Here is a 26,947-nt window from a genome sequence, read left to right as displayed (position 1 = left end):
CAAAGAGCACCTCCCCCACCCCCACAACTCTGGAAGGGGTCACGCCTGTCAGAGCATCACCTGAAACAAGGCCTCCACAGAGAGACTTGTGCATGTCTCAATTGTTTTCTGCCATTTGTTTTGCTTACAGGTGAATACAATTTCTCCACGGAAGTTCCAAGCACAGCTCTGGTTACAGCTGGAAGAGGAGCTGCATGGTCCATCACATTTACCTGAAAACAGGAAGAAAAGAAAAGAGGAAAAAAAAACAGCAAGTCAGAGGTAAAATTACCATTTCCACACTCTGACAAATGCATCTAGTTCATTCTGGGACCTTATGAAGAGTTGGCCAAGAAGATGACGTCAAGTTGCCTTTTCAGACACAAGACAAAGCTCTGTGATCAATGGTGAAGCTAGTGTCCAGACAGAGTGAGCAGGAAGCAGAAAGGGGGATGACCTCAGGGACTTCCAAGTCCCTATTGAGAACCCCCTTGCCTGGCAGGAAAGGAAGAGACAATGGGGAAGAGCACCAAACTAAATACTACAGTGGCTAATTGAGAAATGTTCCCCAGTGAGCTCATGTGTTTGAACTTGGTCCTTAGTTGGTTGCATTGTTTGGGGACATTATGGAATTTTTAGGATGCTAAGTGTTACTGGCATGGAGGGCAGGCATTGAGAGTGCATAGCCTTGCCCGATTCCACGTTGCCTTCTCTGATTGAAATTGTGACCTCTCAGCTCCCTGCCTCCATACCTCCACCACCATTATGGACTCTCCCTCTGGAACTGAAAGTCCAGATAAACTCTCTCTTGTATCTGTGTGTTTCCTGCTCCTGGAATAATGTCTCGAAGACTCAAATCTATTTACAGATACCTAGGCCAAAAGCGTTGGCTGTTCCACGACTAGCTCATGAGTTAATCATCCCATTATTCTAAGTTCTGCCACATGGATGGTTAGTGATCCTCAGGTTTTGGCTGTTGTCTCTCCATCAGCATTCCAAGACCAAGCTCTCACTGTCTCTATCCAGAATCCTCCCCCACTTCTCTCTCTCTCTCTCTCTCTCTCTCTCTCTCTCTCTCTCTCTCTCTCGCTCTCGCTCTCGCTCTCGCTCTCGCTCTCTCTCTCTCTGCCAAAACTCCCACCTTCTAACTTCCTGCCTAAGCTCATTGGCCAATCAGCTTTTTATTGACAGGTAAATGCTTTTACACAGTACACAGGAGATGATACCTACACTTACACTCTCTTCCAGAAGTTGCCATTGGCCATGGTTTTTTTATCACAGCAACAAATGGTAACTAATGCCAACACTGAACAGAAAACATGATTGTATTTGTAACTGAAAGAGAATTGATGGTTGCACAGAGCAAGCATCAGTGAACTTTTCTGTGCAAAGCTATACAAGTAGAACTGGTAGGCAGGCAACGCTCATGGTCTTAATTATCCTTTAGGAGCAGTCACTTGTCATTAGTCATTGAGGTTACTTTCTAGATATTCACCATGAATACTGAATTAGCAAGTACTGATCTACTGTTCTAGAGGAAGATGGGTCCTCTGGAAAAGCACCCAGACCTCTTAACCACTGAACCATCTCTCTAGCACCTGCAGAGTAAATATTTGCAGCTTTCCAGCTCTTGGTCTCTGTGTCATCTACTCAACTATTGTTTTTATTGTGAAAGCAACTAAAGACAACAGGAAAGTGAGTGGACATTGCCATGTTCTGATAAAACTTCATATTTATGAAAATTTGTGGTATGTCAACTTGGCTCATGGGTCAGTATGGGTTATAAGCTTCAGAGTTGAATGGCAAAGTCATCGACGGACTTCTAGAAGAATTTCCAAAGGACAGTGCTCATAGAACAGAAAGAGGAACATGAGAGCCCTACATGGTGATGTACCCTTGCAATTTCAGTACTTGGGATGGAGAAATCAAGAGAATAGTCCTGAGTTCAGGGCCAGCCTGAGCTACATAGTAAGTTTAACTTCCAAGCTACATACCAAAAGCCTGTCTCCAAAGAAAAAAGAAAAGGAGATCGGGGAGAAGTAGTGTTGAGAACTATTACAGTGTTGAAATCAGTAAAAAATGGGAAAACAATTTGTAGAGAATTAAAGTGTACCACCATGTTCATAACCTGGACATCTCTAGCTATAATCTACTCCCTGGCAAAGGAAGTAAGTGGGTTTGTATTTTTCCTTGACATCTGCCCAGGATACTTATTTTGTCCAGTTCATAAACTAGAACAGTACTTAATTTCTTCATCCACTGGTTGGAGATGGTGCCAGGGTATTGTTGCAGACATGTAATGGGGCAACATCTTGCAAAGCACTTAATGTTTGAATACCTAGCAATCGTTAGCTTCCTTTCTGTCCCCCTTCCCTTCCCAAGACCACATTTCTATCAATAGATGTACCACTGGACTTAAAGACGATGCAGAATAGAATGACCCAAAGTGTTTGGGTGGAGTCACATGACATTACGATGTTAGTAATGAGAATGTTCTCATTCCTCTACTTCAGGAGTGTGACCAGTCTTACCACCACCAAATTGCTTTGTTTTCTTTTGCTCCATGTTGCTTTACCAGAACTCAGCGCAAAACTGCTGCATACATTTAAGAACGCTGACTATACCTTTGTTGAAGGAAAGAACGGTGCCCTCTTGTCCTGTTTTGAGTTGAGCCAACTTATTTCCCCTCTAAGTTCCTAAATGGAAATTTGTCTACTGTTTTAGAGCATGTATGAATATTTGTCAATTTGTTTGATTGGTTTTTGTGATGGAAGAAAATCTACCAATGCTGGTGAACACGGAGAATTTATGAGGTGTTCTTATTGCACTGGAGAGCCTGAGATCTGGAGACATTCATCTCTTTGCTTGCTCCATTTCTAAATAAATGAGGGCTATTGTATAGCTATACATACCTTGTGTTGGCCTAAACTCATGCTTCTGTAGAGATATCTGAAATTTATCTTCATCCTGAAAAATATAAATTCCCAGAACAGTGTACTGTGAGACGTTCTCTCTCAGCGCAACTTAAAGGATCTATGTACACGTAAAGAGGAAAGGCATTCAAGACTAGGAAGGAAACTATGGCAGACTCGTGGGATGGTTCTAAGAGAAGTTGCTAAAGAGAGCACAGGTGAGGACGCACTAACCCCTAATGATAGCTAACCTGGAAATCACTTGAACCAAGAAGGTCAAGTTAGTGATGGGGTACATCTCTTGTAGTTTTAAGGATCCCAAGAGAATACAGAAATGGTGATTACACTATCAAGTCTCTGCCCGTCTTTACTGCACGGATGGAATACAACCAAGGAGAAACCCTGAACACTATAAATACATCCTTAGAGGGATGAAAGGAATAAAAACTTAGAACATCCATTGGGTTACAATAATCAAATCATGAATCTTTTACACAAGTAAAGGAGTATAAGTCGCACCTTGAAGTATAAACTTTTGATAAGATTTTAAAAATTACATACATACCTCTGGGAGGTATGTATAACTCCCAGAGTCAGCAAGCCGTAAAGTAAGATCTGAATCTAAATCATTCTGCTGCCAGTTTTGGTCTTTCTCCTCTGGACAACTACCTGTATGCAATCTCTGTGACTTCCAAAGTGATTGCCACACTGAACTGCTGCCTCCTGGACCATTTCCTGTCACCTCTTAACTTTTGCTGTTGCTTTTCTTTGTTTTGTTTTGTTTTGTTTTGAGACTTGTTTTGAAAATTACTATCAACAGGAGTAAAGTTAGGATCATCTAAAAATGTATTTTAATTGTCATGTTAGATACTTATCAGATATCTAGGCATCTCAGGGAACTGGGGGTTTCTCTTGGAATCACAAAGGGAGAGATTAAAACTTACTTTTCTGTGAGTCTTGGATTTGGAATGAGAACATTCAGTTGTCAGAAAAAACACTAAACAGCAAAGCATGGCAATCCAGGGCTTCATTTTTCACACACGGGGATCTTAACCTGCAACAGAAAAGGAAGAAGGTAGATCTGGCTGAGAGTGACAAACTCACTTGGCCTACTGAGCACACGGCCCAGGGTGAACCACTTTCTAAATGTGTCAGAGTCACACTGGTGTGGTCAGAGTCTCGGGGAACAGGAAAGTCAACTGAGAAAATGACTCCATCAGGTTGGCCAATGGACAGGTCTGTGGCGTTTTCATGATTGATGATTGATAGAAGACGTCCCAGGCCATGGTGAACAGCTCCACCCCTGGGCAGATCCTTGGTTTTATAAGAAAGCAGGCTCAGTAAGCCATGGAGAACAAGCCAGAAATCAACCTTCCTCCTGGCCTCTGCTTCACTTCCTTTCCTTGCCTTTTATCCCCCGCCCAGGTTGTGGTAGACTGTGGTTGGGAAGTGAAAGGCAGATAAACCTTCCCATCCTCAGTTGCTTTTGTCCAGAACATTTATCAAAACAATTGAAAGTAAACTGGGACATAGGTCAAATCAGCACTCCCTAGGAGAGGAGTCATACCCATTTGCAATTTAATTAAAATGCAAAATTATGTAGCAGATGAGCAGCTTGGTCTTCCTGTGGGCCTCCCAACAACTGCGGCAGGGCTGTCCCTGAATCAGTTGCCTGCCTGTGGATCCCTTTCCCCTAACTGGGCCACCTATTTAGGCCTGCAATGACATGATGTGCCAGGGTGGGGTGATACCCAGGGGACCTCCCCATTCTCACAGGAAAGAGGGAGGGAGATGAGGGAGGAACTTCTGAGGGAGGAACAGGGAGAGAGGGTGCTGCAACTGGGATGTAAATAAATAAATAAATAAATAAATAAATGGAAAAAAACTTTTCTCTCTCAATGATCTTTCTACTGCAATAGACAAAGGAAGCGTCTAAAAAAAAAAAAATGCACTGAACTGAGAATAGGACCCCGTTGAAGGAATCAGAGAAAGAACTGGAAGAGCTTGAAGGGCTCGAGACCCCATATGTACAACAATGCCAAGCAACCAGAGCTTCCAGGGACTAAGCCACTACCTAAAAGACTATACATGGACTGACCCTGGACTCTGACCTCATAGGTAGCAATGAATATCCTAGTAAGAGCACCAGTGGAAGGGAAGCCCTGGGTCCTGCTAAGACTGAACCCCAGTGAACTAGACTGTTGGGGGAGGGCAGCAATGGGGGAGGGTGGGGAGGGAACACCCATAAGGAAGGGGGGGGGAGGGGATGTTTGCCCGAAACCAGGAAAGGGAATAACACCGAAATGTATATAAGAAATACTCAAGTTAATAAAAAAAAATAAATTAATTAATTAATTAAAAAAAGAGTAAGTGATACACCATAAAAAAAATGCATGCTCAGCAAAGCTCCCATCCACAGATTCCTTTAAAACAATATTTATCAAGTTTTCTAGGAAGTCTAGGAAGATGGCTTGGTCACACCTGTAATCCCCAACCACCGGAAGGCTTACGGGCCAGTCTATCAAATCAGCAAGTTCCTGGTTATCGAGAGACCCTGTCTCGAAGATAAAGTACAAAGTGACAAACAGAAAACCAGTATCATCCTCAGGCCTACACACACTCACACAGAGAGAGAAAGAGAGAGAGAGAGAGAGAGAGAGAGAGAGAGAGAGAGAGAGAGAGAGAGAGAGATATCCAACTACTGTACACAAGATCTCTACTCACTTGGAGGCATAACTTGAGGTAAATTAGAGTACAGACTTATCAGCTACTAGGTCAAGTGCTGGGACTTGCTCTAGCTAGTGAATAAGCTACTGTACACACAGACTGAAAGCCCCAGAAAGTAGTTATCTCTTCTGTGGCCATGTCTGCACTTCTTGCCTTTTCCTTAGCAACCTTTCAAAGTCATATCCCCAACAAAGTAGCAACACAGCTTTGAAGTTTTCCCACAACACTTCCATGAGGCAATTCAGACCCCCTCACTTTCAGAAATTTTTCCTTAGAATTTTTCTCTTGGAGGTGCAGACACAGAAGAGCAGAAAACCAGCCTGGATTTGGGAGCAAGAACTGGGTTCCAATTTCCCGTGTACTGTTTCTAAGCTGACCTTACCTAGCCTGTTCTCCCATTCATCTGTTTTAAGGTAGTGTAGATTCATCCTACCAACCATCACTTAACCTATTTGCCAGAATCTGCACCAGATGTGAGAGAGTAAAAACAAAAGAGACTATCTGTATTGGCTACCTTTCTGCTGTTATGAAAATACGTAACGACCAAGGCAATAGAAGAAGGAATTTAGTTGGTCTTTGGTCTCATAGGGAGGAGTCTATCATGGCAGAGAAGTGTGACAAAAAGCATTTGGCATTGGAGTAGGAACAGGAGCTGGAATCTCATGTCTCAATTGCAAGCAAGAAGCAGAGAGAATTAACAGGAAGTAGGGCGATACTACAAACACTCAAACCCAGTCAGGTACTTCCATTATCAAGGCCACACCTACATAAACCTCCCTAAACAGTGTCACTAACTGGGAACTAAGTGTTCAAATGTTGTAGCCAATGGGGATGGGAGAGACAACTCTCATTCAAGCCACTATACTGATTGTCCTTTCCTTAAAGGATGCAGTGGGGACTACAGTCAAGACAAGACGAGAGTAAGATCATGTACATCCTACAAATCTGGGTAGATACAAGCTCTTGGCAAGTATCAGAGCCTTTATGCTCGGCTGCAGCTCTGATCCATTGGTGTTCTTGAGGCAGTCCATAGCCTGGGAGCTGACGAAACCCAGTAATCTGGTTTCGAACTTGCCTGTGGAGATTGAGCCCAGCATAGGCTTTTAGAAATCCTGGGATGGGATTTCTAAATCCCATCAATGGAAAGAAATCTCAGGTACTTACAGACATGTTTCCACATTCTTACAGTTTAAAATTCCAAACCAGGAAAGGGAAAAGTACTTTGGCTTATAACATCATCTTGGAAAGCAAGTCTGACTTGTGTGGTAAAAACTTTAAGAAAAAAATAATGGAGAAAAATATCAGAAGATAGAATGATCTTCCAGGCTCATGGATTGGTAGAATTTATTGTAAAAATGGCCATCCTACCAAAAGGAATCTACAGATTCAATGGAATCCCCATCCAAACTCTAACACAAATCTTTATAGATCTGGAAAGGACAACTTTCAGCTTCATATGAAAACACAAAAAACCCAGGAGAGCGAAACAACCCCAAATAACAATAGAACAGTGGGAGGTATCACCATCCCCAATTCTGAGATGCTCTACACAGCATTGAAAACACAGCATGGGATTGGAACCAAAACAGACACATCAATCAGTGGAATTGAATTGAAGACCCAGACACACCCATGGATACCTGATTATTTTTATAAAGAAGAAGAAATAGATACTGGGGGAAAGAAAGCATCTTCAGCAGATAGTGTTGGTCAAACTTGATGTCTGCAGGTAGATGAATCCAAAAAGATCCATACCTGTCACCCTGCACAAAACTCAACTCCAAATAGATCAAAGACATATATACATATACATACATATATATATATATATATATATATATATATATATATATTGAACCTGATAGAAAAGAAAATGTGGAATAGTCTTGAACTCATTGTCACAGAATGTGACTTTTTGAAAAGAACACTGTTCGTTGAAGGAATCAGAGAATGAACTGGAAGTGCTTGAAGGGGCTTGAGACTCCATATGTACAACAATGCCAAGCAACCAGAGCTTCCAGGGACTAAGCCACTACCTAAAGACTATACATGGACTGACCCTGGACTCTGACCTCATAGGTAGCAATGAATATCCTAGTAAGAGCACCAGTGGAAGGAGAAGCCCTGGGTCCTGCTAAGACTGAACCCCCAGTGAACTAGACTGTCGGGGGAGGGCGGCAATGGGGGAGGGTGGGGAGGGAACACCCATAAGGAAGGGGGAGGGAAGGGGATGTTTGCCAAATGTACATAAGAAATACTCAAGTTAAAAAAAAAATAAAAAAAAAAAAATAAATGGCCACATGCCAAAAAAAATATAAGCTTAAATAATTTCAAGCAAAATGATACATATGTCTCAATTGCATAGATATAATGAGCAAGGGCTTAAAATCATCATAATGATTTTAAAATAGCTTTGGATTTCTCCATTTTACTCACTGAAACATTTTCATTAGTTAAAGGCAGCCATCAGACTAGGAAACAAAGAAGAAAGACCCGTGCATTTATTTTATAGATGGACTACTGATACAATTGAGACTGTTAAAATCATGTTACAGAAATGCGAACAGGGAGGATTTTAAAATTGGATTTAAATATATCTACAAGCGAAATGTTCCTTTAATGAAAATGAGAGATCCTTGCAGGTCAAGCTGACTCAACCTTCCAAATACCCAAATGATACTGCAACTAGCAACCAAATCATTTATCGTTGGACAGCAAGGTACAGATTTGAAATCCTCAATATCTTTCATTGCTACTGCACAGGCGTCTTTGTCTTTGTCTTAAGGACACACATGAGGAGAAAAATCATCGAATTTTTGGTACTTAGGAGACGAGACCAATACAATTACTGAAGAACTGAGTATTTATAATAGCCTCTTCAACAAAGACTGAGAATGGGCTGGTTAATAAAATGTGACAATCTAGAAAAAAAAAAAAAAAAAAAAAAAAGAAAAGAACACTGTTAACACAGGCACTAAGATCAACAATTAATAAATGTGACTGGGGTTGGGGATTTAGCTCAGTGGTAAAACGCTTGCCTAGCAAGCTCGAGGCCCTGGGTTCGGTCCCCAGCTCCTAAAAAAAGAAAAGAAAAGAAATAAATAAATAAATGTGACTGACTGAAACTGAAAAGCTTCTGCATGGCAAAGGACACTGTCATTCAGACAAAGCAGAAGCCTACAAACCAGGAAAGGATTTCTTACCAATTACACATCCAATAGAGGACATGTGCGTGCGTGCGTGCGTGTGTGTGTGTGTGTGTGTGTGTGTGTGTGTGTGTGTGTGTGTGTATGCATGTACATGTGTGTCCAAAATATATAAAGAACTCAAGAACTTAGATAGGAAAACAACCCAGACAAAATTTGGGAACAGTAATAAACAGATAATTCTCAAAAGAGGAATTCAAATGGCTAAGAAGACATGTTCTCCTTAGCTATCAAAGAAATGCAGGTAAAAACTACTTTGCAATTTCGTCTTACACACATCAGAATGGCTCTTATCAATAGAAACAGGTGACATCTCATGCTGGCAAGAGTGTTGAGTAAACGGAACACTCGTTCATTACTGATGGGAGTGAAAACTCAACCAGCCACTATGGAAATCGGTGTGGCGGCTCCTCAGGAAGATGGGAATCGGTCTACCACAAGATCCAGCTATACCACTCTTGGGCAAATACTCAAACGACGTTTCATCCTACCAGAGATGCTTGCTCAACCATGTCATTACTGCCCTATTCATAACAGCCAGAAATTGAAAACAACAAAAAAAAAAAAAAAAAAAAAACCCAACTAGATGTCCCTCACTAGAAGAATGGATAATTTGCACAGTGGACTATTAATCGGCCATTAAAAAGAGTGAAATCATGAAATTCACAAGTAAATAGAACTAGAAATAAATTATCCTGAGTGAGGTAACTCAAACCCAGAAAGACAAATATTGTATTATTTACCTATATGGATATTAACTGCTAAGTCAATAATAAACAAACCATAGTCTAGAGAACTGCACAGGTCAGGTATAGAGTAAGAAACTGAGGTGGACAGATAAATCTTCTTAGGAAAGGGACATAGAATAGATAGGTATGGATGGATATGGGGATGCTGGGAAGGTGAAGGGGGGAGTTGGAGAGGAGAAGGGGATGGAAAAGAGAATATGAGGAGAGACAACTAAAATTAAGACGCAATTGAGGGGTAGTGTGGAATACACTGCCTAATACCTAATACAGCAGACGCTTCCTAAAATAGATACATGTGTGCAGGTGACCTAAATGAAATTACCACATAACTGGGGAGACCAAGCCCCAACTGGACATCTCTTGTCACCAAATAAAGCTTCCAAGATTGCCATTGAGTTACATCTAATTGCATTGCTGGCCAAAGGGGTCCACAGGAATCCTCAAACAACCCAGACTGTAGGCAAAACTATAGGTTGCTCTCCACAAACTGACAGCAAGTCCCCACTGCTGAAGACAACGCCTACACAACTCATCGAACATGGAGAAGTAGGGCTGGCATCTACATAGAGTCTTTACCCCTACAGGACGGTGTCTCTGGTACAGGAAGTTTGCATACTCTGCATGCTCTCAAAAGAGAAGCATAAACACCAACTCAACTACAAGCAATGCTATCCTACCTGCAAGATCTCCGAGGGCAACGGTGGTACGAAGCTTGTGGATGTAACCAACCAGTGTCTGACTTGACTTGAGGCTCACTCCCCAAGATAGAATCCATACCCAATACATCTTGGGTGGCCAAGAATCTGAGACTAGAAAGCTCAGGAACCTAGGGTAAAGCTAAGTGCTAGTGTTCTTTAAAAAAGGGGGGACACTAAAATGACTCCTAATGACATTCTGCTGCAGTCATAGATCAGTGCCTTGCTCATCCATCATCAGAGAAGCTTCCTCCTGCAGCAGATGGGAACAAATACAGAGACCCACAAGCAGACATTATGCAGAGGGCGAAAGAGTATGTAACACTCAGCCCTCAAGAGAATTTCTCCATCAAATCCCTCCCCCTCAGGGCTCCTGAAACCCTGTGCAAAAGAGTGTAAGAAACAGAGGGGATGGAAGGCGCCAAGAAAACAAGGCCTTCTAAATCAACATGACCAAAGCTCATATGGACTCACAGGGCCTGGGGCAGCCCGCACAGCCTGAGATGCCTGCAAGGCTCTGCCCCAGGGGCTCTGTGTTTGTGTCATGGCTTCCGGCTTGGTGTTCTTAATGGACTCCTGAGTGTATGAACAACAGTCTCTGACTCCTGTGCCTTGTCTTGGGCTCCTTTCATTCCATTGGTTTGTTTTGTCCAATTCCAATGTGTTCGTGTTATTTCTTAACCTTATTATATTTAGTATTATTGTCTATTTTATTTTTATCCCCTAGAAGACTGTTTACTTTCTACTGAGAAACAGAAAGGAGATGGATCTGGATGGGAGGGAAGGTGAAGAAGAACTGAGAAGAATGGACGGGGCAGAAACCATAGTTGATTATGGAGAAGCATAGTTCATTATGTGAGGGAAAAATTATTTTCAGTAAGAGAAAAAATAAAGTCTGATCAGGGACACAGAAACAGGAAGAACAGCAGCAGAGGAGGAGTAAAGGATTTGCCAGGGCCCTGGAAATATGTGTGCAGAATTCTCCACTTTAAAATGTGGATCGAAAGGAGCCCCCATGTCCGATTGGGTGTGACGCACTAAGCAGGGCCATAGTAGACATTGTGGTGATGTCAACCACCGCGAAACAAAATTCCAGAAGAAGCTGGATAAGTCATCCTAAAGTGCCCACACATTTCACAGACACACCTCTGACTTTCAGATTGTGTTACCGTGACACAATAAGAAACAGCATACATTAGGAGTCATTATGCACATGCAAATCTAAATATGCCCACAGATTTCTAAATACAAAGCTAAAGAAGAGTATTTATTTTTTGCGTTAGACATTTTGTATAAAAACATTCTACACACATATACACACAAACATACACTGCCAGGTACCCTGACGTATCCAGTAGGGTACATAGGCTACTTTAGTCTACCAGACACCTTCTCAAGCACTGGTTGTGACCCACGATAGCAAATTCATAAGCTTCCAACACAGCTTTTACCTGACTCCTGTCAGATGAAAAACAGACAGTTTTTTGTCTGTCAGGTTGATTGCCATTGTCAGGGTCCCCTTCCACTGGCGTGGTCATTTCTTTTTTTTTTTGGTTCTTTTTTTCGGAGCTGGGAACCGAACCCAGGGCCTTGCGCTTCCTAGGCAAGCGCTCTACCACTGAGCTAAATCCCCAACCCCGGCGTGGTCATTTCTAATTCTTCCTCTTTTACTCTTCTTCGTGGCTAGTCTGAAACCTCCCTCCCAGGGTATGTGTATCAGAGACAAGATACTGCCACTCGGGACCAAATGTGTACGACAAGTTCTGAAGATGAAACAAAGTCTCCTCCCGTAGGAACAAAGAACGAGAAATGTATGAATAGGCAAAATGCTCAAAGGGACATTTGCATATCGTGGCACCAGCATCTGAGCCATCATGACAAGGGCGCTTTCCCTACACCATATAGGAATTTTGCCGAAAGCTAACCATGCTTCCCGGGCCTGGTGCTGCACACCTGCGTTCCTGACACCGGGTCTGCTGAAGCAGGAGGATTGTGAGTTTGAGGATATTACACAGGAAGTTCCTGGAAGAAAGGAGGGAGGGAAAGAGGGAGAGAAGAAGAATGAAGAGGGGGAAAGGGAGAGGGAGGTAGGGAAGGAGGAGACAGGGAGGGAGGCAGGGGGAGGCAAGGAGGAAAGGAGGAAGGGGGGGGGAGGGAGGGAGGGAGAGAGATTGAACTCCTGGAAGAAACTTAGGACAGTGATATGATTTATAGGCTCAGCAGAAGTCAGGCTTCTGCATTCACAGAGCTCGTAAGAGTATTGGGGTCAATAACAACAGATTTAATGGTACAAATCATCAAGGTCTTTGAGAAACACTGAGAGGTAATGATATATGTTCTATATTCCTGTCAACTACACAACTACACTCTCTCTCTCTCTCTCTCTCTCTCTCTCTCTCTGTGTGTGTGTGTGTGTGTGTCTGTGTGTGTGTGTCTGTGTGAGTGTGTGTCTGTGTGAGTGTGCGTGTACATGAATCCATAAGCATGACTATAAGGCTATAAGAAACATGAACTTTGAGCTCAGCGCGATCAACTGGGCGGTTTCAATCATTGTGTTGTTGTAGCCTGAGACATATGGTGGCTTATCATTTGGTATGATAATTATATGTTAGGTTTTCCAGTTACATCAAATACTGGAAGAGAATTTGGAAGCTATCATGCAACAGAAGCTATAGCATTCTAATTTTTGCCTGCCCTGGTTGGCAAGGATGAACCATCTTGATGCTATCAGTTTGATCTCCATGGGGTTGGTTTCGGGTCTTAAGCTTACCTCCCTGTAAAGCAGTGAATAAGCTGCTAGAACGGGGATTAAAAGATAAAAAGAAGTGTTGTCCACAAAGCTCACATCCAGAAGTCAATATTTTAGGCAATGGGGTGGGAGAGCATTTAGATGTATTTGCAATTTATACCTTCTTAGATTTACTATGGATAAATACTTAAAGTAAATTAAGAGCTAGTAGTGGCTCACCAGATAAAAGCCTACATTTCCAAACCTAATGACCAGGTTGAATCACCAGCACCCATTTAAAGAAAAGAAAGAGGGAACCACTCCACAAAGTGGTTCTCTGACCTCACATGAACACTGTGACATGTATACACACACACACACACACACACACACACACACATACACACCATAAACACATGAGAAGTGTATAACACTTAAAGTGAAGTTTATACTTTGCATGATTCCAAACTGAAACGCTTCTACAAATGCCTTAAACCAACCACCTCTCCAGTCCTCAACGACATCTTATAGGCTGTAGGTTATCTCTTAATAAGATATTTAAAAAAAAAAAAACTAAGTAGTACATTAAACGCAACCAAAAGAAATAAACAGTTCAAAAGAGCAAATCACATGAAAACCAAATGAAACCTTTGGACACGGCTGTGTCACCTGGCTGGATGGTTTGGGGATTCTCGGTGATGACTGAGCATCAGACCTTGCTTTATGTGAATACTAAGGGTTGCTGCACATAAACAATGTTCAGCTCTGATCAGCAATGTGTACAGCTTGCCGGCAAGGTTGTGTGCATTCTTAACTCTATTGCTATCAACCATGGTCATGGTAACAGAGAAACTCCCAGTAGGAAGATAGGTCACAGGCTACTTAAATAAAGACCCTAAGCTAGGGATGGGTGTATAGTTCCGTGGACAAAACACCCACTTAGCTTAGGAAAAGCCTTGGCTTCAAGCCCCAGTGTATGACTGAGAGACAGAGACAAAAAGCCAGAGACAGAATGAGACCCTAGTACCCTGTGGGAGAAAACAGAATAAGCAGGGTTCTAACTGAACGGTACCATAAGAGTATTTATGTATATCTGGGACAACTGCATATTATCCACCAATTATTTCCCAACCATTTGCAATGGGCACTAAGTGTGAAAGAAAATAAAAATCCTTAAATTTTCTTTGACATTTGCTGCCTGCTTTCCTTTGGTAGGCAGTGTAGGTTTTGTTGTCTATTGGATCAAGTGCTTTAAACTAGGATTCTGTGAAACATTATTAGCTTCATGATATATAAAGATGTTCTACCATCAAGTCCATTTAGGGAACAATATATACTACCCCAGACTCCCTTTTGCCCTCAACATATACAGGGGCACGCACACGTACACACACACACACACACACACACACACACACACACGACCCCAAAATTCTTTCAGTAAAAGCATTGACTCGCCCAAATTTTACCAAAACTACTTCAGCATCATTCAAAAATAAATGCTTCTGGGGCTGATGAGAGGCTCAGGTTTTAACTCAAAGGCTAAAAGCCCTGGCTGCTCTTTCAGAAGACCCAGGTTCGATTCCCAGCACCCACATGGCAGCTCACAAGCCTTCTGTGGCTCAGGTCTCAGGGATTCTCTCTTGGCCTCTGCAGATACGATGCACACGTGGTGCACAGACATGTGTACAGGCATAGTCCCCAAATACACCCTTCTAAAATGCCTCGAGGGGATGTGGAGATGGCTCGGGAGATAAGAGACCCTACTTCTCTTTCAAAGAACTCAGTTCAGCTCAGGGTATCCATGCCAGGTGGTTCACGACTGCCTGTAACTCCTGCTCCAAGGAATTTGTCTTTGTGGATACTGTACCCATGTATACATTCTCACACACAGACACACACATAATTAGGAACGGAGATAAATCTCTTTAAATGCCTTTTGATATATATATATATATATATATATATATATATATATATATATATGCTTGGAGGAAAGTACGCTCCACTATCTGGACTTGGAGCCCAAGTGCATTTGTTGGGCATCCAGCCAATGTCCGTGGCGATACCTAAATACCGTTATGTTCATGGGAGGCACTTGTCCCTTTCACACCAAAGCTCTGGAAAAACACAAGGAAGAGGGGCAGACTCCGAAATGAAAAACTGAAGAGTAAACAACGATGCCAGCGAGCTCTAGTGTGAGGTCCTCTGTGGCCATGACACAGATAACTATCTACTTGTCGTTTGCCACGGACCACTCTCTAGCCCCACAGTGAGGGCGGACCTGCGCCTTATTCCCAGAGTGAGTAGTGCGAGGTACCAATTTCAGCCATGAAAGCAGCTGAACCACCTCGTGCGGCAGTTTCTCGGGATGGACAAAAGTAATCGAAGCACACTCGAGGTCTCTCCTTCCCTCCAGAGCGCTCGCCTCTCTCTCTCTGTACTCCCTGACAGAAGCATAAATTACCTCTACGGTCCACCTTTGCTTCTCACGCAATAATAAATGGCAATTCTAGACTGCCAAATGCAGCCAGGCTCCTGTTGTAACCTGGTGATTACAGCGAGAAAATTACACGTACTGGCCTCAAAGGCTTAAAGGGAAAATGCAGCTAAATTTACTAGCCAGCCCAAAGTGGAGTACCGAAATAACTACCCTACCAATTTACTGTCCTGAACATTGTGCATCCTCTACAGCTCAGCGCTAATCATGGTGGGTCAAGAGAAGCTGAAAGAAAGCAAGTCACACCTAAAAGGGAAAAAAATAGAACGAGTTGCTATTAGTCCAGAGGTAGACATCTTTCTCTCTCTTTTTTTTTTTTTTTTTTTTTCTTTTTTTTTTTTTTTCGGAGCTGGGGACCAACCCAGGGCCTTGCGCTTCCCTAGGCAAGTGCTCTACCACTGAGCTAAATCCCCAAGCCCCAGAGGTAGACATCTGATCCATCTCTATCTTCAGCCAAGTCAGCGTCCATTCAGAGCGGAAAAACACTCATTGAATAAACGAATGAGTGAATGAATGATTCTGCAGATTGAATGGGTGAATGAAGATCCTGGCCCAGCATCTGAGGGTTTGGCTCTAAGATCAGGAGGAAACTCCCCTGTCCTCAAGAAACAGATGAGTATACAGGTGCCCTTCAGTAACCTCCTCCAGACAGCAAACTCCTGACATACTTAGGTCTTTACTAGAAACTGGCGTAAGCACTTGCACAAAACCTCTCCCTCGCGTGACACCACCCCAAATGCTTTGGAAACGGCTGTTACTCCACGGCGCTGAGGAAGTAATAATGACGGCACAGCTGCATGTGCTCGGTACAGACACGAGGCTCTCCCCTGCAGCTTCTCTGCCTCTGACTAAAGACGTGGGAGTGGAGCACACGGACACAAAAGGCCGTTCGTATGAAACTCTCAGCACTTACTGGAACCTGCTGCGTTTGGTAGAAACGTTCTCTCTCTCAACGAGCCACCATTTTTGTTGCACTACCTGGGCCCTGATTTAATGAAGGAAAAAAAAAGTTCCCTGAAGTTTCATACAGGAAGAGATATTGGGGGATAAAGGAAAGAAGAAAAGGGAGGGAGGGAGGGAACAGAAAGGGGGGGGAAGCGAGGCAGGAAGAGAACACAGTAGCGCTGACTATGCCTGTGTCTCTGGCTGTGCTATCTCCATTTTAAGTTAGGGATTGTAAAACCCTGACCCCCTGCACAGACCAGAAGAGCCCTGTGTTCCAGAACGCTTTCTCCCGCTCGTTCTATCTTCTCGGTACACAGGCCCAAGTTTCTGAGTGACTTGTAATTCCGAACGCTAACCAGTGTGCCTGGGTTCCAGAACCAGCACCTGTCACTCAGGGGATGAAGCTACAGGATGACTCACGTACACCAAGGTACTCCTCGCCGGTCTCAACACGCCTGGCGAGAGCTGGCATCGGGCTCCCAAGGGAAATATGAAAAGGTCAGGCTGAGAACTGTGCTGTAAACCATGGTGAAGGATGACTTTCTGTCCTGTGAGCTTTCGCTTGCCGATTCTCTCCCCTCAGGGAGAGGGTGCACAGGGTGAGAGGGGCACGCGTTTCTGCTCATATAGACAGCCATTGGCTTCATGCTCCTTGACCAATCCTACCGTCTTAGGGGAATGACTAATTCAGAAAGGTTAACTGGAGGATGAGGAGTTCAAGAGTGAGGGGTGTGTGTGTGTGTGTGTGTGTGTGTGTGTGTGTGTGTGTGTATGTGTGCCTAATTCAATAACCGTATAATCTACTCTAGTCGTGTAATTAGAACTTTGATTATAACATCAGATGGCCAAGTGAGTTGTTTATATCTTGACCTCAATAATTGAATCTCACTTTTACTGACTTACTGGTTCTTTTCAGCATGGATGAGGTGCAGAGCCTTGGTGAAAAGACAACTACAGAGAACTATTAGAACAGAATCCGAACCATCTCCCCTTGATTGTTTTAGATGATTTGCCTCCCCGTGGCTTTGTAGCTGGATTCAAATGCTGACAGCTCCCAAGAGTCACAAATGTTCAGAGTTGGAAGGCATTTTCATTGCACCCACTGTCTTAATTCTTTAACAATTATAACATAATTATTAGTGTGGTAATGTCTCTGTTCTGTGAAGCTCACCGGAGCACTACTCTTAAACCTATAGCCAAAAATAATAACCCCCAATGAGTCAAGAGCCCAAGCGTCCTGTAGTTTACTGAGTCCAGAGCTCAGGCCTTTAAGCAGCCCACACCGACCACTCGGACCAAGGTGACGCTTGAGGAAGGGTTCCCAGCAGTAACCGGAAGTAGTGTTTTCCTTTACCTCGCTGTAAGGGCAATCTGGCAGATTCGCGAGAAGAAGAAAACAGAAGGTTCAAGCTTGGCATTCCATCCGAAGCAAGGGAGCTGAAATTTATCTGGCATGAAGTCAGAGTGGAGGTAGTAAGTTTGGTTGCCAAGTTCTAAAAAGTATTTCGGAAGACACACCGCAGAGTCACGCGTTCTAGAAAAGCCTAGCCCACACCACCTGTTTCCCCCACTCTGGAACGGGTGCAGAAAACAATTAACTCTTTTTTTAGGGAAGGCTGACGGCATGGGCCATGTACTTACGCATCCAGGAAGTAGATCTAGCAGCCCAGAGACCGACAGTCACCTGGCAGGAAAGTCAGCAATGAACTCCCTACCATGGTGCCTCACCATCACGCGTCCACTGCAAATCCCTCCAGCCCCCTTCAGTGAGAGCGGCCCGACTCCATCTTTTGAAAAGGAAGTTCGGAAGGCCCCAGTGAGAAGCAACAGCCCTGTCCCGAGAAGCCAATCTGGCCACTGCACAGCAGCCCACAGCTTCGAGGATTGTGTAAGGCTGTGATTCAGCCCACAGTGGGTCTGTCAAGCACGCCTAAGAGAAATTACAGGTTTCTCTTGTCTGAAGCGAATCCATTAAAGTGAGTCACTTGTTTGTCCTTCGGCTCTTCACCTTTATCTCAGATGATCACAGGAGAGTCTGTGTTGTATCTTCCCTGGTGTAATTAGAACAGGGGTGACAACATGCAAACTTGTGCCACCATTGTTTATGGTTTTAAAGGGCTATTGTTGCACTTTACCTATACCTATGAATTTGGAGAAAACCATACTGAGAGAGTGGCCAGGAAATTATGAGCTAGTCTCTACCATGGCGCCGGAGGGATTTGTGGCTCGCTCTCTCTTTCTTAATTTATCTGTCTGTTTATTCATTTGTGTGCCTGGGTGCCAAGGCACATGTGGAAGGTCAGAGGACAACTTGCAAAAGCCATGGGACCCTGGGATGCAACTCAGGTCCTCAGGCCGCTCAGGGTGACAAGAGCTTTTACGAGCTGTCTCAGTAGCCCTATTTGCTTATTCTGTTATTTCTAAGAAATGAGATAAGAACTTCTTTTGCAGCCTCTCCATGCCAATGGGTGAGCCAGGAAGTATTGTCACCTGAGAGAATTTCACCTGACCCAGCTTCAGTTTAAATGGAGCTCCTCACTACCAGGGTCCCACATACTCGAATCCTGATGTCTCCTCTCTATAAGCCTTCTTCTTCTTCCAAGGGCTACTGTATGTAATTCCCCACTTAGAAGTCATAGTGGGGCAGGGTGGGAAGGTGGACAAAGAGAAATAAGTGAGAGGCAGTTGTTTTATGTAACTTACAGCAATGCAGGTCAAGGAAGCAACATTTGTAGAAATGGGTCAGTTCTATGTAGGTCGCTCATTAAGTACTGGGTCATTTGGGACTGGGGTGGGGGAAACAGTCTCAAGCGGTTGTGTAATCAAAGAGTTTTATTGGACATACATATTTACTGAACATATTCTATGTGTAAGTCACGTGATTGCCCTATCAGCAGGCAGAAGGACATTACAAAGTGGTTATCAAATGTAAAGCCGATCTGTGTCTGAAGACTCACAACCATAATTGGGAAATAAGAGGAACACAAACAAACCAAAGAAACTCTATAGCACAGCCACCACTAATGGAAAGAGGGTAGCAGAGTTTATAAACGTTCTAGGAAATTATGTTGGAGAAATCAGTCAGGGAGGACCCCTCAGAGAAGGCAAGAAGTAAAGCCAGGCTTGGGAACACCACAGAATGAGTAGAGCTGCACGGTAGGCACTCTTCTTCAAGAGTGAAACGATGCCTTCCAATTGGCAACACTGGATTAAGAGGCTCATTTCCCTGAGCCGCCATAGGTCTCCTGGCTCACAACCCTGTCACACAGACAAAATCAGATGCTCCCTTGTTTTATTTAGAAGTCAATGAACTTGTTCCCGTGAGGAGATCATCATTCAAACTGACGTCAGAGGTCAGAGTTGTATGTTTACTTGTGTGTGTGTGTGTGTGTGTGTGTGTGTGTGTGTGTGTGTTGTGTGTGTGTGTTCACAGGCACTCTGACAAAAGCAACCAACATTTTGGTGAGCAATTTCCAAGTACTAATATAAACACTTCATTGTTTTTGAATTGTCACAATAACCGTAGGAGGTAGACTGACTTGTCCCTCACTTACAAATGAGGAAAACAGATTCTAAAGAATTAAAGTGATTTTTTTTTCCAAGGAGGGCCATGTCATGAGTGTTCATTCAAGCCACAAAAGTGCTTCAGAACAATGTCTCCTTGAGCCGCCTGGCCGTATCACATCTCTGTGAGATGAGAACAGAATGTTGCCTGTGTCTCTCTAAGGGTCACACAAGCCAACAGCTTGGGCTAGGCATGTCCATTGACTTCTTTCAAGATGCCTGCAGTGTAGATTTGGGACTGAGCATCCCCTGGCCTTTCATCCCCTGGCCTTTCTTCGTTAGTGGTAAACCTCCTCCTGTCACACAGAGTGAGTGTGCCTGAGTTGAATGCTTTCAAGCCACACGCATCTGCTCAACACATGATACAAAGAAACGATGATGCTCCCCCTCTCTCCCTGCGCTCAGAAGTTCTCATCCATACGTGGAACAATACTTTTGTCTTCACACATGTCAGTTCTTCACCCATTGAGCTGCATGAGGCCTTGGCTTCATGACATTGACCCTAAACAAGTGACATTTCATGATGTTGCAGTATCTGCCCCGAGGAAAAGTCAGCAGCACTACGACTACACCATCTCCTTTAGTTCAAGAGAGCAGGAGAGATGGTGGAGTCTGGCTAACTAAACTGGCTCTGACACAGGAAAGGGATGCTCTGTCCCAACATAAGCCACCCCACTGGAATGATGATAACTCTTTTCCCCAGCTAGGATATCCTTCCTGTCTCCTAGTTGGTCTTCCCTGGACCTGAACCCTCTCAGCCTTCCCTACTTAGAGGAAGTCTTCTTTTTGCTTTTGTTAACTGTGCTATGGATTGGCTGGGGAAATGACTAAGTGGTAAGAAAACTTCTAGAAGCACGAAGACTCGACTTTGAATCCCCCAAACACACATAAAAATACAGGTAGAGCCATACCCACCTGTAGCCTGTAGGTGGCAGCAGATACAGAATGATTACTGGGGTGGCTGGCTGCCAGGTTCACTGAGAGACTTGCCCAAGAATAAAGCAGAGAGTGGTGGAGTAGGAAACCAGATGTCCACTCCTGAACATCTAGGGCGCGCGCACACACACACACACACACACACAGGAGAAAGGGCTAGCTATTCATCCACAGAGTGAGCCTCCCTTTCAGTTTGTGTTTTGGTTTGGTTTTAGTTATGATTTTGCTGTTGGTGTGTGTGTGTGTGTGTGTGTGTGTGTGTGTGTGTGTGTGTGTGTGTGTATGAGCACACAGTTTTGTTTGTTTTGTTTTTATTTATTTTATGGGAGGGGTGCTTGATTGCTTTATTAGACAAGATCTTACCCTTTAGCTTTGGACCATTTACCACTAACCATGTAAACTAAACCAAGGTGGCCTCGAACTCACAGCAGTTCTCTGAGTCCCTGCATCCCAAGTGCTGGGATTCTAATGGTGCCCACCATGCCTAGCCTCCCATCTGTAACAGAACATCGATAATACTGGCTTCCATGGGATGGCTTGGACCATATATCTGTGCCCCTTTGTCCTTAGCCCCTGCTTTCCTTCAGGGGCAGCTGCCTGTGTACTTGCTTTGGGGAGGGCTTCTACCCTCCCCCCACCCCGCCAGCATTGTTCTCTGTTGGGTGACATCTGCTTTGGATGCGGAATGTGTTTACATACAGCTAGGAAAATGAACAACAGCACTGTGCTTGAAATACAATGTTTTCTCTCCCACATCCGTGTTTCAGAAACCTCCCACGTCTGAAAACGGAAGCAGAAAACCCCTCAGAGGCCCTGTGCTCTGGGAGAGAAAATGGAGCGCTGAAAGCCAATAGAGTTGGCTGAGGACAGCAAAGCTGTGGTTCACAGTTCCCAGGCTTCCGTCTCATCTTAAAACAGGCGTCATGTCCAATTCAAACACGCTACGGTTTTCCCTTGGTTCACCACCAAAGGAGCTGCATCCACGTCCGAGCCAGGCTGACCATCTAAACAATTGCCCCTGACCAGTAGTGAGCTGCTTAGAGTCAGTGCAACCGCTGGCGACTCTTCTCTGGGAGCCTCCTTAGAATCCCACACAGGGCATCCTAGGCCACCTTTGCTGGGATAAGCAGAACTCCCTCCCTGAAGATCAGTTTGGCCCAGCAGTGTAATGATGGAGGCACCTGTGAGAAAGACCTCGTCGCTGTGTCCCACTTTGTCTTCTTGTCCCTCGAGGATGCTTAGTGTGTCGGATATAGATTTGCAGTTGGTGGGCAAGACATGAGTAGAAACACGGAAGAGCTTAGACAGAGAGGCCTTCGTGCTTTGCGCATGTCACCCCTGCCTCCACCAGCGCTGCAACGTGGGAGGTTTCCTTCAAAGTGCCCAGGGGCAAGAGGACAGGAATTAAGTGCATGCTTCCTTGGGCACTGCCGTTCCAGGAATGAGCAACCTTGTCGAGAACAGAAAAAAAAAAAATCACAGCTTAAATATACAAGTCCCAAGACACAGACGCTTCACGCTTGCATGCTGAGTTTGCTCTGTAGAAACCCCTTTGGCAGAGGCCAGCTGCCAGGTGGACAGTTGCTTCCCCGTACACTTCCGTGGAACACAGGAAATTGTCTTGGTCTGTCCCCTGCAGATACTGAGCTGTAAGCCTTGCTTTGTCTAACACGATCTACTTCACTCTGGGAATGGGGTGAGACAAGATCTCAGGTAGCACAGGTTAGCCTCAAACCTTTTGTGTAGTTGATGATGACCTCAAACTCCTGATCCTCTGGAGATTATAGATGCCTAGGTTGTACGCTACTGGACCCATTGCCTTTGAGATATAACTCCTCTCAGAAAAGAGCCATTTCTTTCTACAAGGCCTTGGGCTCCTGTCATGGCCACAAAGGCTGCTAACTAGAGCCTGGGTGTGTGCAGTATGGGGTGGGAAACTCTCTTTACGTACCACAGTGCCTCTCTCTGCTTCTCTCTGTTCCTCAGGCCTCTGAGTGAGCCTTGGGCTGGGTGTACATCGTCCTTTCTGGAATTCTGCATTTCTCTGGGCTCCCTAAAGACATCTCACCCTCTCAACATGTACCTCCCATCTCTGTGAGTCTTCCCACGGATATAGGTACCTCAACATGTTTGTCTCTGTCTTCTACCCTGTTCTCGAGCCTGAGCATCTCTCTAATTGGCTCTCTTCCAAACCTGAGTTACCCTGCCCCTCCATGTGGCTTTAAATTAGTTTCTCCAGTGGCTCGTTTCTCTAACATTAGTCCCTATGGCTCTGTCGAGCTTCTATATCCCAACCTGAGGTCTCTTCCCAATATTGTCAGTCTTGATCTTTTACGACCAGAGAAAGGAAACAGACCACAGTAGGGGATGTGGGGGACATTGCTGATTTGAGATGTCTGACTGTGGAAAATGAGAAGAAATGGAGCAGAGGAAGACTATTCAGCCTACTTAACCCTCCCCCAACCTCTGCCACCCGGGTCAAGTCATAAGTTTCCTCAGACATGCCTTATTGTTTTATGGAACAAAAATTTCAGTAACCCAAGAATTTAAAATTGTGCCTTAACAAGACAAAGAACAAGAATATTTATTCCTCATTGTAATCCAAGAAATGTCGTGCACACGAGGCATACTTAGAGTCTCTCTTGCTGCAGGCATACTTACCGCCCGTGTGAGGGGTGCATCCTGGTTTGTTAGCTTGGCCCTTTGGTAGGATGACAAGAGAATTCAGAAGAAAGGTCCTGTTGAAGACAAAATATAATCGCATTCATCATTACCAGTCAGTCTTCGATTGTCACAGTGATTCCAGGTGCAGAGCAAATCTGAGGAAAGTGTTTTACCCTTTCACATCGCCCCCTCCTTTCCTGATCATATTAAAACTAATAACATAGTAACAGACAAGTCTAAGGGTTCCTTCTCCAACAGCATCTGGCATAAAAAGTTCACTATGACAAGAAGAAGAGGGGAGGAAAGGGGGGAAGAGAGAGAAGGGAGAAAGAGAGGGGGAAGGAGAGGGGGAGAGGAGGAGAAGGAGTAGGAAAAGAAAGATGAAAAGAAGATAAAGGAGAGGAGGAAGTAGAAAAGGAAGAAGAGCATGAAAATAGAATCAAGAGGATGGGAGGAGAGGAGAAGAGAAGAAAGGAGGGGAGGGGAGAAGAGGGAAGAGAGGAGAGAGAGGGGAGAGAGGAAAGGAACTTGGTGTCCTATACTCTTTCTAACAGCTGAGCTACTGAAATCCTCAACCCTAAAATCCCCCGACCACACCTTTGTGATGCTCACATGCCAAAGGATCTTTGGGGTATGTTTTAGACATGTGTTCTCTAAAGAGACAAGATATTTGCACCTTGCTAGATCTGTGGCTACAGGAGCATAGGCTAGCTCATCTCGTCAGCTACAGAATAAACACAAGCACGTATGTTGTTCTGCGGGGTAGGGAACTGGGACTGGTCCTATCCAGGTGGGTACTCTGAAAGGTAGATGAAATCTGGGCTGTAGAAGAGTGTTACCGGGGATGAAAGGCCTTCAGAGCAAACGAGAAGAACATGGTAACTCTACTTCTGTACTCAGGTAGAGGGATGAAAGCTCATGGCCTAAAGCTGATGAGCAGAAGGAATAAAGGACTGCGCGATGAAGGGTAAATGTGTGTTGAACTTAGGTCAGAGGCTCTAATGCTTGCCACATACTAGAATCACTGCGGAGCCTAAAATATGATGGGCTCAAGACTCAAGAGTTTCTGGTTTGTTTTCTGAGTGAGGCCTGGGCTGTGGTTTGATGTGTTTTGGGGTTTTTTTTTTTCTCTCTCTCTCAAGATGTTTCTCAGGTATAGCAAACATCAAAAACCACTGACCTAGACCATCAACAACCATAAAGAGATGGGTGTCTTTCTGACTTATGAAAAAAAACAAAACCCAGAGATGTGAAGAAAATGACTGCTTTCTTAAGCATCGAAGGCCAGAATTTCCCTACGGTGGCCTGAATAGATCGTTCTGAAAACACACAGGGAAAGGACCAAAGCCAGTACTTTGGAAGGGATTTGAAATAATCAGGCCAAGTCAGAAAAGAGAGTCTGTGGTGGTTTGAATGGAAATGGTCCCCGGCGGGCTCATAGATCTGAAAACTTGGTCACCACGGAGTGGCACTAAAAGGATTAGGAGGTGTGGCCTTGTTGGAAGAAGCATCTGTGCTCAGTAAATTTGCCCCCTTTTTGAGCTGGGAGAGAATATAGAGAAGTCAGGTACCACTTCCAGGGATGTGGAAGACCAAGAAGTAAGAATGTGACCGATGCTTGTCTAAGAGTAAAGAGGAAGAGAAGAGGAAAAGAGAGGAGAATGAGCAGGAGGAAGTGGGGTGGAAAGTCAGATATGGAAGTGGGATGCCATGCACTCAGCCATGGGTGCGCAGGTGCAGAGATGTGCAAGGCCAGGAAGGACCGATGCTCAATCGGAGATGCAGACCCCCTTCTGCTGTTGGGTATGTTCCCGAGTCCCTTTGGCTGACACATAAACATGTCCAGGTCTTCCGTCACTCTCAACAACCCTGCATCACAATAGAACTTACAGCTCAGAGAAAGAGAAGAGGATTTAAGGGCATGGCACAGTCCAGTTCCCACGGGATGGCTGAAGTGTCTCTGCCACATTCCTGAACTGGCCCCTTTGCCCATTGCTGCTTAGGTAACCATGGTAACTGCATCCTTGATAATAAAGCTCCTGGGAAGTCCTTGGTGGAGAGTCTCAGAGTGTTCCCCTTGGATTTTCACACTTTGCATGGAACCCAACTGGCCAGGATCAGAGAGAACCACCAGGATGCTGTGGAAGTCTGAGACCCTTCATCTCCTTTCACCATTTCCCCTCATCATTCACTTCCTATTTCATGGTTCATACCCACAGCACCCACCACGTTGTCACCCTCTATACATTTAAACTGACTTCCATCTTCATATGTGGACATCGTACTCCATAAGGATTCTGAACAGCTCAGGGAGGTACCCACCCAGGAGAAATCCACACCAAAAACTTGTACACTGTTACCTTGTCAAATTAAAACAAAAATAAATGTTTACCTCTGATACTCTGGAAATCCATTTAACAGATGTTACTCGACTCTTTAAGGCTTCTCTTATCTGGAAATTTAACAAAAAGAGTTCAAATTAAACCTTTAGAAGAAGTTAAGGAGCTTAGACCTGACAATCAGTAGTATGGTGGAGAGAGCTAGAGAAAACTGAGGGGGTGAGGAGGGACAGGAGAGATGCAGCTCATGAAGAAGATACATGTCCTAGGTCTTAAACATGGACCCAGTGGCTAGGAAGCAAGTTCACACAACCTCACAAATTCTAACGACAGCCTTGGTATTGTTTGTTGAGCCAACAAAGGAACTCATCACATCTCCTTGTGTGCCAATTCTTCAAGTATTTTATAAAGGAGAAAAATGTACTATACAACGTATCAGTGGCTTAGAACTAAGAAAATGATGATGATGATGATGATGACGATGGTGATGGTGATGGTGGTGGTGGTGATGATGATGATGATGGTGATGGTGATGGTGATGGTGGTGGTGGTGGTGGTGGTGGTGGTGGTGGTTTTATTACTTTACAATGCTTTTCCTACGGATCATCTCATTCTACAAAGTAAGTGACCTTAAAAGGTATTACTTATATATTACTAACAATATTATATTAACTTATATTAACAATAGATATTATTGCCCCCCTTCGTAGGTTGATGTTGTTATGCAGGTGAAGGCAAACACAAGATAAAAATGAGGCCTGTCATTGGATGAGAAGGAAGGGAGGCGGGAACAGAAGTTTTAGAAAAAGGAGAGACAGAAAGGAGGAGAAGCAACAGGGAGGCAGACATAAACAATCCTCACCATGCACCTCTACATAGATACAGGTTATTATGAATATTTCTTTAGAGATGGATTTCTAAAGGTCAATTTATCTTATCTAGGTGAAGGTTTATATCTTTATCAATTGGTTGTGAGTTTATTGTGTGGATGTATTATGGATGG

At 44.1% G+C, this 26,947-nt stretch overlaps 1 protein-coding gene across 1 annotated transcript in view; it reads right to left on the bottom strand.

The window, feature by feature from the left end:
- Adgrf4 (adhesion G protein-coupled receptor F4) overlaps nucleotides 1-18,327 on the bottom strand; it is a 31,557-nt gene extending 13,230 nt beyond the window's left edge. Inside the window, exons 1-4 of the mRNA XM_032899471.1 lie at nucleotides 18,083-18,327; nucleotides 3,836-3,945; nucleotides 2,892-2,946; nucleotides 61-212 (exon numbers count right to left, since the gene is read on the bottom strand). Coding sequence (XP_032755362.1) covers nucleotides 61-212; nucleotides 2,892-2,946; nucleotides 3,836-3,922 — 294 coding nt within the window. The 5' untranslated portion in view covers nucleotides 3,923-3,945; nucleotides 18,083-18,327. The remainder of the gene's footprint in view (nucleotides 1-60; nucleotides 213-2,891; nucleotides 2,947-3,835; nucleotides 3,946-18,082) is intronic.
- Nucleotides 18,328-26,947: the final 8,620 nt, after the last annotated feature.

This window comes from Rattus rattus, chromosome 4, assembly GCF_011064425.1.
Source record: "Rattus rattus isolate New Zealand chromosome 4, Rrattus_CSIRO_v1, whole genome shotgun sequence".
Taxonomy (NCBI): domain Eukaryota; kingdom Metazoa; phylum Chordata; class Mammalia; order Rodentia; family Muridae; genus Rattus; species Rattus rattus.
The sequence above is the reverse complement of the archived record's forward strand: the minus strand, read 5'-3'. Positions and strand labels throughout refer to the sequence as shown.